This window comes from Phycodurus eques, chromosome 4, assembly GCF_024500275.1.
Source record: "Phycodurus eques isolate BA_2022a chromosome 4, UOR_Pequ_1.1, whole genome shotgun sequence".
Taxonomy (NCBI): Eukaryota; Metazoa; Chordata; class Actinopteri; order Syngnathiformes; family Syngnathidae; genus Phycodurus; species Phycodurus eques.
Window position 1 is genome coordinate 19,376,304 of NC_084528.1, and position 17,988 is coordinate 19,394,291.

Consider the following 17,988-nt stretch of genomic DNA (forward strand, 5'->3'; position numbering starts at 1 on the left):
TTCCGCGGGTATCAGAAGCTGCATTGCTATGGGCGGGGCTAAGAACTTATTGTTTATTATTTGGACCAATGAGCTCGACAAAAGCATGAATGACATACTTTTTGTCCAATCATACTGTTAACATTTTCATGATGTCATACTAAACTTGACGTACTGGCGGGATATTGAACGTGGTGTTTAGGCGGACAGTAAACAGGGCCAAGGAGACAGATTTTGAGAGCCATGGATTTAATCAGTTAAAATACGTATCTCAACTTTCAGTGGAAGTATTTCTCATAAAACACGTCGTTGCATGCATCAGTTAGTTAGTAATGCTTAGTATAACATGTTGGTTTTACTCGTCGACAAGCAAACATTTGCAGGCCTTAACATTTTTAGACCTTGACTCCATTTGCTCCCTAATGAGTGTCTGATAGCTGTAAAACAATGGCTTCATAATTGTGGTTCTAACCTTTTTTTCTAATATTTTGTTTTCCTTATTTGTTGCAGCTTTCAATATGCGAGATGGAGAAAAGAGGATTATTTATCAGTATAATTTAATAGACTTTCACCTGCAAAAACTCCCAACTTATAGGTCTATAGCTTGTTTTAAAGGAAACTTTAGGCACAAGACTTCATATAGTTTTCGATCACATGATCAGTATTCCTTTGTCTACCATGTTGGAGGTCAAGATCGGTAGGATAAGCTGGGTTTGAAAGGAAAGTCTCGTCGACGGACTTTTGTTTGTTTTTGTTCCTTCGTTTTTCCTGTATAGCCCTCATCAGTTAATTTCAGCTATGTTGTTAATTCTCCAGTCTCCTTAGATGTGCTAAAATGGGGGCTAAAAAGTTGACAGAGAAACCTTGTATGATGCAGTGGAAAAGACACAAAGTGGCTGTCATAAACAACTACCATACCTACACAATTCAAACATCTCTCACCGCGTAACTTTGTGTGAAGATAAGCGGAAATAAACTTTCACTTCATTACCCAGAATAGATGGGGGCTTGGCTTATTTTAGATAAAACACCATTGACTTTACCCAAAATTAAGAATACCGAACTAAAATGAAAACATTGAAAATGGAGATATGTAGGCTACTGTATATAAAGTAATATGTTTTCTAATGTTGCTAAGCATTAAAGCTTACCTTCGACCAGGTATTCAATACAAATACATCTATATGGATTGGCTATCTGCCTTGAGTGAAATCAGATCACAATCTTGGTCTTTCCTTAGGCAAATGTTCAGATTCCAAACTTGTGAAATTAGATTTTGTCCCTCCCACCTGTATTTTTGCAACCAAAAACACACAATGAGCACCAAAACAAAACAATGCATCCACTCCCAACATGGTGGCCGCGGACATGTCCACAGATGTGTGACGTCACGGAAAAACTATCAAGTGTTCCTCATTGGGTGGTGCTGTCTCACTGCCCCTCTGCTCTTAAACCGACTTCACCCTCCCCTGCTGTCTATCTCCTCACCCTCACTGTGTGCTGTCAATAATTGATGGTCTTTAGTGACTCTCAAAGGGTAACAGGTCCGGCAGAAAATGTCTCATATGTCGTTTATTCACAAGTCGGTTTTGAAGCTCACAGAAAGTGTTTAGCTGCATTTGGCATGTAGCCAGTTGTACAGTATTTTCTGTGGTGTTTTGCTTGCACTTGCCCGTCACCATGCACAAGCGGCTGTATACTGCATGAGTGACAGCAGCACAGAAGGAAGGAAAGGGAACCTTTAACTGAATGGGAGGCAGGGGGTCGTGGAGGAGGAGTGATAGAATTATTGAGTGAATTAATTCAGCCTTTGCCAGCCCTAATTGACTGTATACTGCAAACTTGCATGTACAGTACAAACATACTTGCCATGGAGGAAGAAAAGAACGAAAACACGTTCTTCCCTAGAAAGAGAAGTTTCACTTTTGGGGCTTATGAAAGGTGAGTAAACACACTGTTTCAAATTTGTATTTGCACTGAATAATTAACATGCTTTTTGGCTGCGATTAACACTTTCTGTGTGAGCTTTTCTCACTTTCTTGTTTACAGCGTGAAGCTATCCGGGGATGAGGCAGGGTGAGGCTTTATTCCTCATTTATTGAAGCACTTTTGACCTGACTTTTCAACAAATACAGTGCAGACTTTCAAGAGCTGAATGAGGAATTTGCTTGTGTGAATACAACTGTTGCTGCAGAGCTGAACCTACAGAGGACTACACAATGGACATTTTGGACCCCCCAGTATATGACAGCAAGCCGGTCCTCTCCGCTAGCAACAGCCAGAAGGAGACCGAGCTGTTTGAAATCATTGAAAAACTCCAGGTACGTTATTGGGATGTGGTACGAGAAACAAGTTAAAGGTTATTTTTGTCACCAGTGCCTCTTTGGTGCATCAGGGTAGCAGACTTGATGAGCAGCGATGTGAATTCCCACTGCCTCTTAAGGTGAGTCCAATAAAAATATATACTATATATATTTCTGCTGATTTGTTTCTCCAGTCAAGCAACACGGGCCCTCATCATCGTCTACTTTAGTCTCAGCTTTTGACTATAGGTGGAGAGCAGCCAATCATCCTCCCTTCGAAGCTGGGGGGCTACTGGATAGACCCGCCTGTGGAAATGCTTGCAGATGTCAGTCCCACCTCCTCCCATCACGGCCTCCAAGCAGACAGCTACGAACTCATGGAAAGGGACGGCGAGGCCAAAATCTACCACGATTTTTTCCGCTCACAGGTGAGTCTGCTTCATGTTCCAGAACTATTATTCAAAATAACATTTGAAACTTATTTGTTTACTGATTTATTTTTGTTCCTTTTTATGAAAGTATCTCGAGAGTACAATACAAAATGATGTTACCCAAATCCATCATAAATTTGCAATCAACACTTTTCATGATAAGAAAGGAGCTGTAAGAAGGATAAAATTTTTACTTGTGTCTGCCCTCAACTTGACCTAAACTCAAAGAATCTTAGATGGTCTGTGACTTATAGTTACCTACAGCGGTTTTAAAAAGTCTACACACCCCACCCACTCACATTGAAATTAAATGGGAGTCAGCACACACCTGCCACCATTTAAAGTGTCTTTGATTAAACCCAAATAAAGTTCAGATGTTCTAGTAGGCTTTTTCCTGATCTTTTTTTTTTATATATTCTAGCAGAAGCCTGAAGGTTTTATGCTAACACTGACTGCTATTTCGAACTGTTCAGAACTGTTCATCCCTCCACCTTGTCTGAGGCCCCGATTCCAGCTGAAGAAAAACAGTCCCAATGCATGATGCTGCCACCACCATGCTTCACTGGATGTGTTTCTATTTTGGTGATGAGCAATGCTGTGTTTGCGCTACAAATACCTTTTGGAATTATGGGGCTAAAAGTGAAAAAAAACCCTTTGGTTTTGGCAGACCATAACACTTTTTTCCCCATGTGTTTTGGAGATTTTCTTACATTATCTCAGTTGTTTATTTTTGCTTTCACTCTCTATTTTTTTTAAATTGAGTTGTACAGGTTTTAGGCCACATTAATGGTGGAAAAATATTTGAAATGATTTATCTTGGTCTCATTTTTTCATGTCGCAAAAACCTGGATTTGAACAGGGGTGTGTAGACGTTTTTTTATACCGACTGTATACCCTCATCTACATCATTCGACTTTCCTGTGTGGAGTGTGCATGTTCTCCCCATGCCTGCGTGGGTTTAGGGTCCAACTCCAGCTCACCTCTGACCCTAATGAGGATATAGAACACAGGTATAAAGAAAATTAATTAATGGAGGAATTTCTTTTTCTTTTCTTTTTTTTTATGAAAAAAGGAACTGATTTACAGATTCAATAATCAGGCTAGATCAGCGTTGAGTTAAACACTCTTTTGTGTTTGTCGTGTTTCATTTTATTCTCCTTTTGTACTTGTCAGTATCACCATTCATTCACAGCAATAGATCCAACATTAGGGCCACTGGTTGTGTCTGTGTGTTTGGAGGAAGAGGAGAATAGGATGCGAGTCATACTAAGGTGAAATGATGATCATGTTTTACATTGGAGAGGCTTATCTTTACCCATACAAGCGCTTAACAATGCGCAACATTGTGTGTCTTCTCTCACAGAATGAAAGAGTGCTCTCGACATAGAGTTTTCTCCCTGTCACTTTTTCACAGCATTCCATCGGCTGTCGAACTGGCAAAGGTACACTGTTTTTCATTAAAATTAGTTGCCAATGTTAGCAGAAGAAGTACAATTGAAAACGAAAAATACATATGACCCTTTAAATCCTGTTTTGGCCTCAAACATCCCAAAGATTGAGCTTGTGTAGGACTGAGCCTCAGGCAAGTGAAAAATAATTACCTTATTTTCGTCTAGATGCTGTGCGACAGAGTGACTGTCTCAAAGTTTGAAGCGGTCACCTACCTCAAGGTAATTCTTTATGACCAGAAAAACAAAAGTAATGACTTAATTTTGATTAAACTTATACTTCCTCTCTCCCATCCTCCAGGCGCCGGTACTAATAAGTGCATTCGATGAACACAGAATGTCTTACAATTTCAAGTTTGGTGTATTGTACCAAAAAGAGAATCAGGTAGGAACAGAATTGTTGTTTTCTGTCCTGCATTTCATTAAATTGTGAGAAATATACTGTTAATGGAACCTCTTGTTCGATGAGTGCATGTACAGTATAACAGCATAAGGGGCGTAGTTAGTCATTTGGGGGCTCAAGGCTAAGCTAATCATGGGGCCCTCCACATACATGTACCTCCACATAAGATTTGGAATTATAATGTTTGTCATAGTCCGCCTTTTGCGCAAAGCCATCTGGGATACGTTCCAGCACCCCGCAACCCTGAACGGGATAAACTGTATTGAGAATGGATGGGTGGATATTTGTCATCAACTAATGTGAATTTGTGTCAATTCTCCTATTTCCTGAGCTCAATAGTCCTTAAAATCTTTCTTGAGGATTATTATCTAAATTAATTGTTTCAATGTTTTACTGTAATTAATAAGACGTTAAGAACATTAATTAACATTTACTATAGTTACTCACATATTTGTGATAAAAAAAAAAAAAAGGTCACTCGCATCCCTCTCCGCACCATCTCTACTGCATACTCCACTGACAGCAGTGTAACTACAACTGGCAAGAGTGTCTGGCTGTTGCTGTTGTCAGTTTCGCACATCCAGTGTCAACATGAAGAAGGAAACGTTTGATAGTTTTAATAACAACAACAATAATAACACCTTTTGGGGGTGTCAATTACTCTCAGATTTATTTTTTTTGCAGCAGGACTCGGTCCCTATGTGCAGCGAATAACGAGGGTTCTCCGTATTTGTACAGTATACAAAGAATTAAAAAATCAACATTCACGCACAAACTAGAGTCTTACTGCTTTGAGTTTGAGTTTGCTTAATTCACTTGACTACCGCTATATATTCCTCAAAGAAGCCAAAAAAAAAAAAAAAGGCAAAATACATACATCTAGCGTTTATTCTTTAAGGCTTGTCGAACTGTGTTTATTTTAGTGTGACTTTATTGGTTCAATAATCAATCTACAACCTCAGGTACATTGTAATTTAGAGATATAGAACCTCTGAAACACACTTAAATCTTTCTTCAGTTGACTGAGGAGGACATACTCGGTAACGATGAGGAAAGCGAGGCGTTTACAGAGTTCCTGTCTATTTTGGGAGACACGGTTCAACTCCAAGGCTTCACTGGGTAATCGAATTAGCATTTGATTGGTTAAAGGGCACACACCGTGCTACATCTCATCTGATTTTCCTTTTCTCAGATTCAGAGGAGGTCTGGATGTGTGTCACGGCCAGACAGGAAGCGAGGCGGTCTTCGCTTCCTTTCACGGCAGAGAAGTCATGTTCCATGTGGTGACCAAACTGCCCTTTACAGAGGGCGACCCACAGCAGGTCAGCTACTCTACACCTCATTTCTTCTCAAACCACAAGTGTTTGTGGCAAGTAACGACTGTACTTAAGTAGATTTTTCATGTACCTGTACTTTACAGGAATATTTCTTTTTCTGATAACGTTTTACTTTTCCTCCCTACATTTGAAAACCGATATCTGTACTTGCGATTTCTTACTTTGTCGAAATATTACTTTTTTCAAACCACTACTGATAAAGACACAATGTAAAAAAGACACGACTAAAATAGTTTAAGTCCACTTGAGTAAAGGAGGTGAATTTAGACTTCTATCATGACCAGTATTTTTTTTTGCATAAGTATCTACACTTCTACTTGAGTACGTTTGCAAATGCTGAAAAGTGGCGCCTCCTCATCCCACAGCTGCAAAGAAAGCGACACATTGGTAATGACATTGTAGCGCTGGTCTTCCAAGAGGGTCTGACTCCTTTCTTAGCAGATGTCATTAAGTCGCACTTCCTGCACTGTTTCATCGTGGTCCGGAGGGTTCCGAGCGGGAAGACAGACGACACGGGCCAAGCTGCATATCAGGTGGCTGTTAAACAGTTCTAGTGTTTGTCTCTTTTCTAATATACCCAGTGTACAATGCAGTAAGTACACATGCACAATCTAATGAGATGTAATACACAAGATGTATCCAAAAATCTGCCGCAGTGTTCTAGTGGTTACCACGTCTGCCTCACAGTTTGGGGTTCAAATCTCGGCTGTGGTCTTTCTATGTGGATTTTGCATGTTCTCTCCAGTCATTGAGTTTGACACCTGTGCCCTTAATTGTCAATAAGTGAGAATGTGAGTGTGAATGGTTGTTTATCTATAAATGCGCTGCGATTGGCTGGTGACCATTCCAGGCTGTACCCCGCCTCTCGCCCAAAGTCAGCTGGAATACGCTCCAGCTCACTGAGGACGTGGAACACAAAATGGATGGATGAATGAATGTTTTGATGGACAAACATGTTTATTTATTATTAAAAATTCACAAACTTCACCGTGTGCTTCCATGCCAATACAATTTATACTTTGCAAGTACAATACATTTTGAAGTAAAGTTCAGTTGTATTTAACTTTTAAGTACAATACATTTCATTTAATGTTTAACTATTTGTTTAAAAAAAGAATATATATATATCCATCCATCCATTTTCTGAGCCGCTTATCCTCACTAGGGTCGCGGGCGTGCTGGAGCCTATCCCAGCTGTCATCGGGCAGGAGGCGGGGTACACCCTGAACTGGTTGCCAGCCAATCGCAGGGCACATACAAACAGACAACCATTCGCACTCACAGACACACCTACGGGCAATTTAGAGTCTCCAATTTATGCATGTTTTTGGGATGTGGGAGGAAACCGGAGAAAACCCACGCAGGCACGGGGAGAACATGCAAACTCCACACAGTCTGGGATTGAACCCGGGTCCTCAGAACTGTGAGGCTGACGCTCTAACCAGTCGGCCACCGTGTCGCGCCTATATATATATATATATATATATATATATATATATATATATATATATATATATATATATATATATATATATATATATATATATATATATATATATATATATATATATATATATATATATATATATATATATATATATATATATATATATATATATATATATATATATATATATATATATATATATATATATACATAACTATTTTTATTATATAAATATTATCTTTCTACCTATCTATATTAATGCAATTTTTTTTAACTTTTGAATGTATGAATGAAAGGTATTTTTTTATTTTCCTATACACAGTATAAACTCAATGTTAATGTTCAAGCTGTGCATAATGGAAATGATGACTGATGATGACTTGGCGAGCTAAGTATCTTTTGTGGTGCTACTTAACGTAAAAAGTTTGAGAGTCACTGTTGTATTGATATCATTAGATTGTGCAAGTGTGCAGAATGTTTTGGCCAATGAGTGTCTTTCAGCACTTCCTCCTTTTCACAGATATCTGTCACAGCCAGAGAAGATGTTCCTCCATTTGGTCCCATCCTTCCAGATCCTCCAGTCTTCACAGATGTAAGAACCCATAAAACTATTATTTTTCCCCCCTGCCTTTTAAGTTGTATCTTGAAAGGCAGTTAAGAATACTTTACTGTAGAATCATCTGCATGTTAATGAAATGTTAATAAAACCTACAACTAGAAATCATAACATTGTAGAATAACTCAAATTGCAGTTTCATGGGTGGCCAATCTGTGAAATCCTGCACATACTAAGATGCTTATATGTCCAGCATACCTCTGTTCTGTCTTAAGCACTCCCTACTGAGAGAATTCCTCCTGACCAAGCTCATCAATGCGGAGATTTCCTGCTATAAAGCTGAGCAGTTCAGCAGACTGGAGGTAGATGCTCATCACACCTCTACTACACAAGGTCCATTTGGTTTTAATCTTGTTTTTTCTCCTCTCCCTTAAAAAATTAAATTAAATTAAAAAAGCTGCGCACTCGTTCATCACTTCTGGAGAGTCTGCAGGCAGAACTCTCCACTCGTTCGCACTGCATGCTGGGAGATCCATCAGCCTCCTCTCTCCCCACCACTGAAAATGTCAGAGGGGCGTCCGAAAGCAGTGGGGGATTCATTGAGAATTTTAAGGTCAGCTTGCACAATTCTTATTATTTTGTTCAATGTCACATGCAGCCATATCTTGCCCATTTTTTTTTTCTCAGCGGGCTATCAGAGTGCGGAGTCATTCCTTCGAGACCCTCGGAGTGCCCAGGAAAATCAGTGGCATCTCCCCACAGAAACCGAAGGTAAAATTTGACAGGATCAGGAGTGTCTGACTGAAAACACTTAAATATTTTCTGCAATAGATCTAGGGGTATCAAACTCATTTTCATTGTGGGCCACATCTTATTGATGGTTTTGCCATTATGACTGTGAAAAATCATATAAATCAATAATAGTGGTACTTGGAGAGCGAAGTAATTTGAGGCCGTCCTTGGTGCTAAATGTTTGACCTTAGTATACACATTTTTAACAACCAATTGGATTTGAAATCAGAATTCAAACACATATTTAAGTAAACAACTATTGTACAGATTATGTTAAGGGATTTGGTGGAGAGAAAAGATGCTTGTAATATTTGTAAAAAGTGAAGAAAAATTAAAATTTTGTTACAGATTTCCTGCCAAAACTATAAGAACAAATCCATTTAGCAAGAAACATGAAGTAGACACTCTTTATTTACTTTAGTGAGCCACAAAAAAATCACGTGGTTCACCGGATCTGGCCTCCAGGCCTGTGATCTACACAGTTGACCCCACCCAAATTTCGTGTAACTGACACCCACACAAAAGGCCTTGTAATTGCCTATAGATGTCACAAGATGGTGGCAATGCTCAAAGAAATGGCAATCCGGCACTCAGTTCAACAGTTGCTTGGCACCAAAATTGCTGCCAGACAGCACCAAAACAATATTTTTATATTGGACATAGCTTTGGCCAGAGCATAAAAACAGTGAATAGGTGTGTTTTTCAGTGAATGACGGAGTATACTGTAGGTTCTTGGAAAAAAAAAAAAAAATATGCAGGGGTTTAATTTCTTTCTGCATAATCTTGCCAATTCCAAATATTATTGTTTATATGCAATTATGTGTTGAGGAAATTATTTGAGGCGGCATGGTGAACGACTGGTTAGAGCGTCTGCCTCACAGTTCTGAGGACTGGGGTTCAAATCCCTGTGTGAAGTTCGTATGTTCTCCCCGTGCCTGCGTGGGTTTTCTCCGGCCACTCCGGTTTCCTCCCACATCCCAAAAACATGCAGGGTAGGTTAATTGATGTTCTAAATTGCCCGTAGGTGTGAATGTGAGTGCGAATGGTTGTTTGTTTATGTGTGCCCTGCGATTGGCTGGCAACCAGTTCAGGGTGTACCCCACCTCCTGCCCGATGATAGCTGGGATAGGCTCCAGCACGCCCGCGACCCTTGTGAGGAGAAGCGGCTCAGAAAATGGATGGATGGAAATTATTTGAATATTTTTGCATAGTCTTTGAGAGTAAAGTGACTTTGTTTGTTTGTTTGTTTGTTTTTTTGCATAAACATTCTTGCTACATACCAATAGCACCCATGTAGCACAACCTAAGAAATATTCTGACATCATACTCACCATCAAAAACATTAAATAGCTCTAACCTCTTTGAGTAATCCTGTTTCGTGGAAATTGGATATGTACAATTTGTATAAATCTTAATAATAGTAAAATAGTTTGTGCAAAGTCATATGGAAATCAGTGAAGTGGTTTTGTACAACAACGAAGTTTTGCGGAAATTTGTTTTTGCATAAAATGTAAAATAATGCTAAAACAATCCTTTAATGATCAAAAGTGGGGTAATTCAAGATCCGAGTTAATCCAGTTTTTGAGTAAAGCAGTACTAACAAACTAAATAAACATTGTCATTTCAAAGTAAAGCTTATTAAGATATTGTTTTCAAACCTCTTTTATAGACAGACAAAGATGCAGAGAGGTGAGACTCATCCTCATGAATTAAAATTAAATGAATTTTAATTAAAAATAAATACAATAATATTACCACAATGAAATGTTTATGATTCCAGCGACTGCTTGGCACCAGCTGAAGTCAAAGATCCTACAAGTCCTCAAGAGGAGACGTAGAAGAACGCCACCTTGCAGATTTTCCTTTTATGTTGACCTCATTATCTGTGTGAATGACTCCTGTAAATAGACAGTAAAGTTAGCATTGCTGCTCATGCGATTATCATACTGCACTAGCAGTCATATCTGTGATTTAAGATAATCCAAATCATATTTTAGTGACATGTATACTAAATAAAAGGCCTGCAAATGTTTAAGGAAACGTGTGTCATTACAGATGTATGAAGAAAGTGCTTTTACGTAAGGCCTGAGGAGACAAGCACATCAGAAATTCAGCAGATTAAGAAAAAAGACTGCTTTACTTAATAAATCCATCAATTCATTTTTATAGCATGTACTATCTTATAATAATGTGATACTGGAATATCTCATATGTATAAGATTTAGGTCAACCACCAATGACAAAGCTTGGGATGTGTTGTTGCACTCCACAGGAATCTAAAAGTAAGCTTTATGAAGGAATTGTGTACTTCAAAATATGTTAAATAATGTGAATTGTCCTGTAAGAAAAAAAAGTGTCCAAGTAAGAAAAAACATTCAAAAAAACGTTTTCACTTTGTTCTTGTTGTTGTTTTTTGAACTTTCGGAAATGGGCTTATATAAAATGCAAGTGTGATTATAAAAAGAATAGCAACAAGAAAAAAGTTAGCTGCAGCTCACTGGTAGGTGGGCCGTGGGCTGCTCATGTGGTCACTGGGGCCTACCTTGTGCCCGCGTGCACCATGTTGGTGACCCCTGATTTATAGTGGCTGGGCAAGTGAATTACTACTAAAAAGAAAATAAATACATTTTAAAGGCAGTATTTTGTATTCATGTTAGAAGGAAGACCAAGATGGATGATCAAATGTTTTCATAATAAGCATTTTATTTAAAGTCTATTGGAAAAAGAGGCATCAATATGACCCATGTGCCAATAATATAATTAAACTTATTGTTGTTTGTTGGATAAACGAAATCTGTTTTATTTACACTTAATTGTAACAGTTCAAAAACAATTACGAAATAAATCCAGTGTTGAGTCGTGTGATTTTTATACAGTTATTTCAAAGAAAATATCGATTGTAACGTGTAACATTTGTTTAGGTCTTCAGCATGCTATTGCACCCCATGAACATAGGTGGCAGTACATAACCTTATGCCTTCGAGCCACGTATATTTACAGTAGAAGTAGAATTTAACCAATTAATAATTTGACATAAACAGCTTGATAGTGTCATCAAACCATCGTGAATTTTACCTTAATTCGAAGCGGAATTGAATTCGACGTGTTTTGACACTGTAATACCTGCGCCAAAGTGACCTAAGAGACGTTTTTACATGAGACCGATCAACATTGCTTGTGGGCGTGTTGAACTTTGTCACACTGTGCACAGCGTGAAGGTTTTATGGACCATTTGATTTGATTTTTTTTTTTTTTTTTTTTTTTTTTTTTGAGCGAGTCGAAAAAAGATGACCTCCAGGAAAGTGATCGAGTTGTTCTACGATGTGGTGTCTCCGTACTCCTGGCTGGCCTTTGAGGTTTGTCTATTGTGCATTTTATTTTAAATGTGATACTATTACAAGCTGGTGTCCATGTCAAAGCGGTCCTAAAGCGATTCGTTTACAGGTCATGTGTCGCTACAGAAGCGTGTGGAACATTGAGCTCAAGCTGAAACCTGCGTTTCTGGGTGGCGTCATGCAAGGTTCTGGTAAGGTTGTTACTTTAATAACCCTCAGCAGAGGTGGCAAAAGTATTCACATGTACAGATACTTGTGTAGAAAAAACTGATGAAAGTAGAAGTACTAATTAAATGTGTGTACTTTTTCTTCAACAGTATGTTTATTGTTTATTATTATTTCACATATTCTTTCAATGGTAAAAATGGAACCAAACAGACAAACAATCAAACAGTCACCACCTACTCCAAGCAAACCAGTATAGGTAAAGATCTAAATAAAATAATTATATCCACAGTAGAATTAAATGCACAGTAAGTAAATAAATAAATAAATTGGGTAATAAAGATTGAGAAATGCAGCCCTATGGGAGGGACAAGCCAGTGCAAACTGTAGGCAGGTCCCAAGCCCGGGTAAATGCAGAGGGTTGTCTAGTTCTGAGCATCAGAACAGCCAAGGTGATCAAAGAGACGGGCAGGAGAGTACTTGGTGAATCCTCTGGTAGGAAAGGGGAGACGGACAGATAATGGTGGAACCTAAAATCACAGGAAATCATACGAGGAAAGAAGTTGGCAAAGAAATGGGACACTGAGGAGAGGAGAAAGGAATACATGGAGGTGCAGCATAGGGCGAAGGTAGAGGTGGCAAAGGCCAAATAAGAGGCATATGAGGACATGGTTGCCAGGTTGGACACGAAAGAAGGAGAAAAAGATATGTAAAGATTAGCCAAAATGAGGTATACTGATGGGAAGGATGTACAGCAGGTTAGGGTGATTAAGGATAGAGATGGAAATGTGTTGCCTGGGTGGCAGTAGTGTGCTGGGTACATGGAAAGAATACTTTGCGAGAAATGAGAAAAATGAAATAGAAGGAAGAGTAGAAGAGTGTGGTGGACGAGGAAGCAGCAGGGATTCGTAAGGGGGAAGTTAGAAAGGCACTAAAGAGGATGAAAAATAGAAAGGCAGTTGGTTGTGATGACATACCCGTGGAGCTATTGAAGCATCTAGGAGAGGTGGCTGTGGAGTTTTTGACCAGGTTGTTCAACAAAATTCTAGCAGCTGCGAAGATGCCTGAGGAATGGAGGAAAAGTGTGCTGTTACCCATTTTTAAGACTAAGAGTGATTTGCAGAGCTGTGGGAACTATAGAGGATTAAAGTTGATGAGCCACACAATGAAGATATGGGAAAGAGTAGTGGAGGCTAGACTCAGGACAGAACTGAGTCATAACTACGATGTGGCCTGTGACAAAAATGAGTTTGACACTTCCTGATCTAGAGAAAGCTTGTGACAGAGTAACCAGAGAGAAACTGTGGGACTGCATGCGGCGGTCTGGAGTGGCAGAGAAGTATGTTAGAATAGTACAGAACATATACTGTATGAGGGCAGCAGAACAGTGGTTGAGGTTAGCTCTAGGTGTGACAGAGGAGTTTATGGTGGTGGTGGGACTGTATCAGGGACCAGCCCTGAGCCCCTTCCTATGTGCAGTGGTCATGGATAGGCTGACACATAAGGTTAGACTGGAATCCCCGTGGACCATGATGTTCGCAAATGACATTGTGATCTGAAGTGAAAGCAGGGAGCAGGTGGAGGAAGAGTTAGAAAGGTGGAGGCATGCACTGGAAAGGAGAGGAATTAAGATTAGCCGAAGTAAGACAATATATATGTATGAATGAGAGGGGTGGAGGAGGAAGAGTGAGGCTACAGGGAGAAGAGATAGCAAGGGTGGAGACCAGAACAATTGTGAGTGTGGTTAGGAAGTGAAGAAACTGGACCAAGCAGGTTGGAACAGGTGGAGGAAGGTGTTAGGTGTGTCATGTGACAGAAGAGTCTTTGCTAGGACGAAGGGCAAAGTTGATAAAACAGTGGTGAGGCCAGCCATGATGTACGGATTAGCGACAGTGGCGCTGAAAAGGAAATGAAGATGTTGAGGTTAAAGTAAATAATCATCAGAAAAATACTCAAGTCAAAGTACAGAAACCTGAAAAATCTACATAAGCACTGTAAAGTATTTGTACACAGTTGATTCTCACCAGTGACATTCAGTGTATGTGTCACCATGACAGGCAACAAGCCCCCTGGACTGGTTCCGAATAAATTCATGTGGATGGCCAAGGATCTGTGTCACCTGGCCGACTATTTCAACATCCCATTACACTTCCCTTCAGACCCTGCCGAAGCCATGTTCAGGAAAGGTATACTGTACACCAAGCAGCAGTAGTGCGCATGTAAACTGTGCAAAATGCATGTCTTAAGTAGTTTGCATGGTGCAGCTTAAGTTGCCCTTGAATTTTAAATCACACACAGGAGATTCATCCATTTTCTATCGTGCTTATATTTGTTAAAGGGAGCCAATCCCAGCTAACTTTGGGCAAGAGTATTACTACTATGTGTGTGTGTGTGTGTGTGTGTGCGCGCGTGTGTGTATACAGTGCCATGAAAATTTATTGGCCCCCCCAAATTCTTATATTTTTGCATAGTTTCTCCACTTTTTTTAAGATAATCAAACAATTATAAATATCAGACAATTATAACCCAAGTGAACATAAAATGCTGTTTTTAAATGGTGATTCCATTTATTAAGGAAAAAAAAAAAAGTATTCCAGGTTACCTGGCCCTGTGTGAAAAAGTAATTACCCCAAGAGAACCGCAATGACTCATCCAGGAGGCCACAAAGGAACTCAGGACAACAAAGAACTGCAGGCCTCCATTGCCTCAGTTGAGGTCGGTGTTCATGACACAACAATAAGGAAGAGACTGGGCAGCAATGGCACCCATGGCAGAGTTCCAAGGTGAAAACCACTGCTGACCAAAAAGAACATCATGGTTCGTCTTACTTTTGCAAAAAAAAAAAAAAAAAACATCTGAATGATTCCCAAGGCTTTTGGGAGACGACGGTTGAGCTTTTTGGAAGGTGTCTGTCTGTTACATCTGGTGTAAATGTACCACAACATTTCAGAAAAAGAATACTATACCAACAGTCAAACATGGTGGTGATGGTGTGATGGTCTTCGGCTGCTTATCTCCTTCAGGACCTAGACAGCCTGCTGTGATTCATTGAACCATAAATTCTGCACTTTAACAGACAATCCTGAAGGAGAATATTCAGCCATCAGTTTTTTTGTGACCTCAAGCTGAAGCGCACTTGGGTTCTGCAGCAGAATAGCGATCCAAAACACACCAGCAAGTCAACTTCTGAATGGGTTAAAAAGCAAAATGAAGGGTTTAGAGTGGCCGAGTCAAACTCCAGACTTGAGTCCGATTGAAATGCAGTTGGATGACCTTAAAAGCAGGCCATGTGTGGAGTTTGCATGTTCTCCCTGTGCCTGCGTGGGTTTTCTCCGGGTACTCCGGTTTCCTCCCACATCCCAAAAACATGCATGGTAAGTTAATCAAAGACTCTAAATTGCCCATAGGTGGGAATGGTTGTTTGTTTATGTGCCCTGTGATTGGCTGGCGACCAGTTCAGGGTGTACCCCGCCTCTTGCCTGAAGATACTGTAGCTGGTTTAGGCTCCAGCACGCCTGCGACCCTAGTGAGGGTAAGTGGGACGGAAACAGGATGGATGGCATTTTTTGTTACCAAAGCCCTTTTTACAGTAACAATAGCTAAACAAACTATTATTATTGACTTCTGATTTCAAAAGTAGTTCTATCAGTTTGTTGTGTATATGTAATAATATAACAAGACAATGTAATAAGCAATACAAGACAATCAAATAATTATGTTTTCACAGTCATACCGGCCGTCTGAGGGAAACCGCAGCTAGAATGTGGCTCATGACAAAAATGAGTTTTATACCCCTGTTCTTTTAGGCTCCTTGAATGCAATGCGCTTTGTGAAAGCAGTGCAGGAGAAGGAGATAGGCGGAGACCAACAGGTGGAGAAGGTGTCCAGAGAGCTCTGGAGAAGAATCTGGTGTGAAGACAAAGACATCACTGAGCCTGCATCACTGGCTGAGGTAGCAGCCCATCCAGAGTGCTTGCCTTTGATAATTTTGTCCCCACCAAAAAGAAGCTTGGATATTATTGCTGGTTCTTGTCCTCAGGCAGCGCAGAAAGCTGGCTTGAGCAGGAGTGAGATTGAAGAGTTGCAGAAGCTGTGCACCACGCAGGAAATCAAAGACAAGCTGAAGAGCAGCACACAGGACGCACTGGATTATGGGGTTGGTTCTTCTTCAGTTCCTCTCTCACAACAGAACCTAACTTGTCTTAAAATGTTTTTTTTTCACTGTACTCTTGGCAGGCGTTTGGCTTCCCCCTGATGGTGTGTCACATCAACGGGAAAGCTGAGATGTTTTTTGGCTCCGACAGATTTGAGATTATGGCCCATTGTCTTGGTAAGAAAGCTTCTGTTGTATTCATTGTTTGTTAATGTCTAGTTTATTATAGTTTACAGTAGACATAATTATTTCAAGGTTTTGACAGCAAAGTATTTTTTTTTCTGGCTTTTCATAACCTGTATACAGTGAACCCGTTTATTGTGGAGGATACGTTCTAGACCCACCTGCATTATGTGGAAAATCCGCGATATAGAGACTATAATTTAATAAATCCAAGGTTTTACCCCCATTGTGGTTTAAAAACGTGTAAACTTTTAAACAAACTTTTTAAACATTCTAAACGTATATGAACACAAAAAATATCTAAATCTTAAAATGTATAGGAAATACAAGCCTTTGAGAGGCGTGCCCTGGTGGGTTGGCCTGTGACGTCGGCGAGTCTGCTTGTGAATGTCTTGTGAGAATTGTGGCTGACAGCAGCTTCTGCATGAGTGTGCTGAATGTGTTTTACTGTTCGTGTACCGTTCAATAAATTGCTGAAAATTGCATTGGTGACTATGGCTCTCCTTTCCCACTTCCAAAAGCATTGCAGTAAGTACAGCGGTGCCTTGAGACACGAGTTTACTTTGTTCAGTGACCATGCTTGTATCTCAAAACACTTATTGCAAATAATCTTTACCATTAAGATGAATAGAATTGCAATTAATCTATTCCAGCCCCTCAAAAAACTGCTTTTTTTTAACCATAAATCTTTCACTCGAGTATTGTACTGTATAAAAATACATGGTGATAACATTTGCCCGCCACATAACCAGTAAATGGAAAATGTGAGCACAAGCCACATCTGTACCTAATGTATTGTCCTTCTTTGTTGTTCTTCTTTTGGTGTCACTTAGCGGTTGGCAAACCAGCTTAATAATGCGTTACTGTCAACAGCTGATACCAATGTGCATTGATGGCCGGATGTTGTGACCTTTGCTGCCGCCATCTAGCGATTTGAATCTGAAGCACACTCGCATCTCAGTTTTTGCTTTTATCGCAAGACAAAATACAAAAACGTCAAGGCACTCGTATGTCAAGAAACCAATGTACTGTAATCTTAAAAATACAACCACTGTGATATAGTGGGGGATGTGAACCATATGTATATACTGGACATTTATTTATGAATTACAATGCTGATTGTTTTTTTGTTTTTTTTTTAGGTGAAAAGTGGCTCGGACCTCAGCCTGGTCATCTTGCAAGGTTATCGGCCAACTTGTGAGACGAAAGCTGCCTTTAAACCCTAATGTCTATTCACTCATTAATGTATTCACTCTCATCATATCATATCTTCGCCTTTTCTGAGAACTAACATTCATGCGCTGTGCCTCTCGAGCTCTCATAACCACTTTTTGACGCTGTGTATGACAAACAAACGCTACGTAGTCTATACTGCCATTGGAATAAATAAGTGCTCATACAGAGGCAAAGGTCACTTGTTTTTTGTTTGAGGAGTGCGAAGACGAGGCTTATTGCT

General features: G+C 39.7%; 2 protein-coding genes across 2 annotated transcripts; both read left to right on the plus strand.

The window, feature by feature from the left end:
• The first annotated feature begins 1,849 nt into the window (after nucleotides 1-1,849).
• On the plus strand, nucleotides 1,850-10,708 carry rap1gapl (RAP1 GTPase activating protein-like). The gene is made up of 18 exons (XM_061675661.1): nucleotides 1,850-1,920; nucleotides 2,029-2,055; nucleotides 2,174-2,300; nucleotides 2,375-2,422; nucleotides 2,513-2,710; nucleotides 3,887-3,984; nucleotides 4,077-4,155; nucleotides 4,330-4,383; nucleotides 4,463-4,546; nucleotides 5,583-5,683; nucleotides 5,757-5,886; nucleotides 6,267-6,434; nucleotides 7,869-7,940; nucleotides 8,180-8,266; nucleotides 8,362-8,517; nucleotides 8,592-8,675; nucleotides 10,366-10,385; nucleotides 10,477-10,708. The coding sequence occupies exons 1-18, from the start codon at nucleotides 1,850-1,852 to the stop codon at nucleotides 10,532-10,534; spliced, it is 1,662 nt and encodes a 553-aa protein (XP_061531645.1). The 3' UTR covers nucleotides 10,535-10,708.
• Nucleotides 10,709-11,707: 999 nt separating this feature from the next.
• LOC133402082 (glutathione S-transferase kappa 1-like) lies at nucleotides 11,708-17,930 on the plus strand. Its single transcript, XM_061675663.1, has 7 exons — nucleotides 11,708-12,052; nucleotides 12,141-12,222; nucleotides 14,254-14,382; nucleotides 16,003-16,148; nucleotides 16,236-16,352; nucleotides 16,433-16,526; nucleotides 17,675-17,930. The coding sequence occupies exons 1-7, from the start codon at nucleotides 11,984-11,986 to the stop codon at nucleotides 17,731-17,733; spliced, it is 696 nt and encodes a 231-aa protein (XP_061531647.1). The 5' UTR covers nucleotides 11,708-11,983; the 3' UTR covers nucleotides 17,734-17,930.
• Nucleotides 17,931-17,988: the final 58 nt, after the last annotated feature.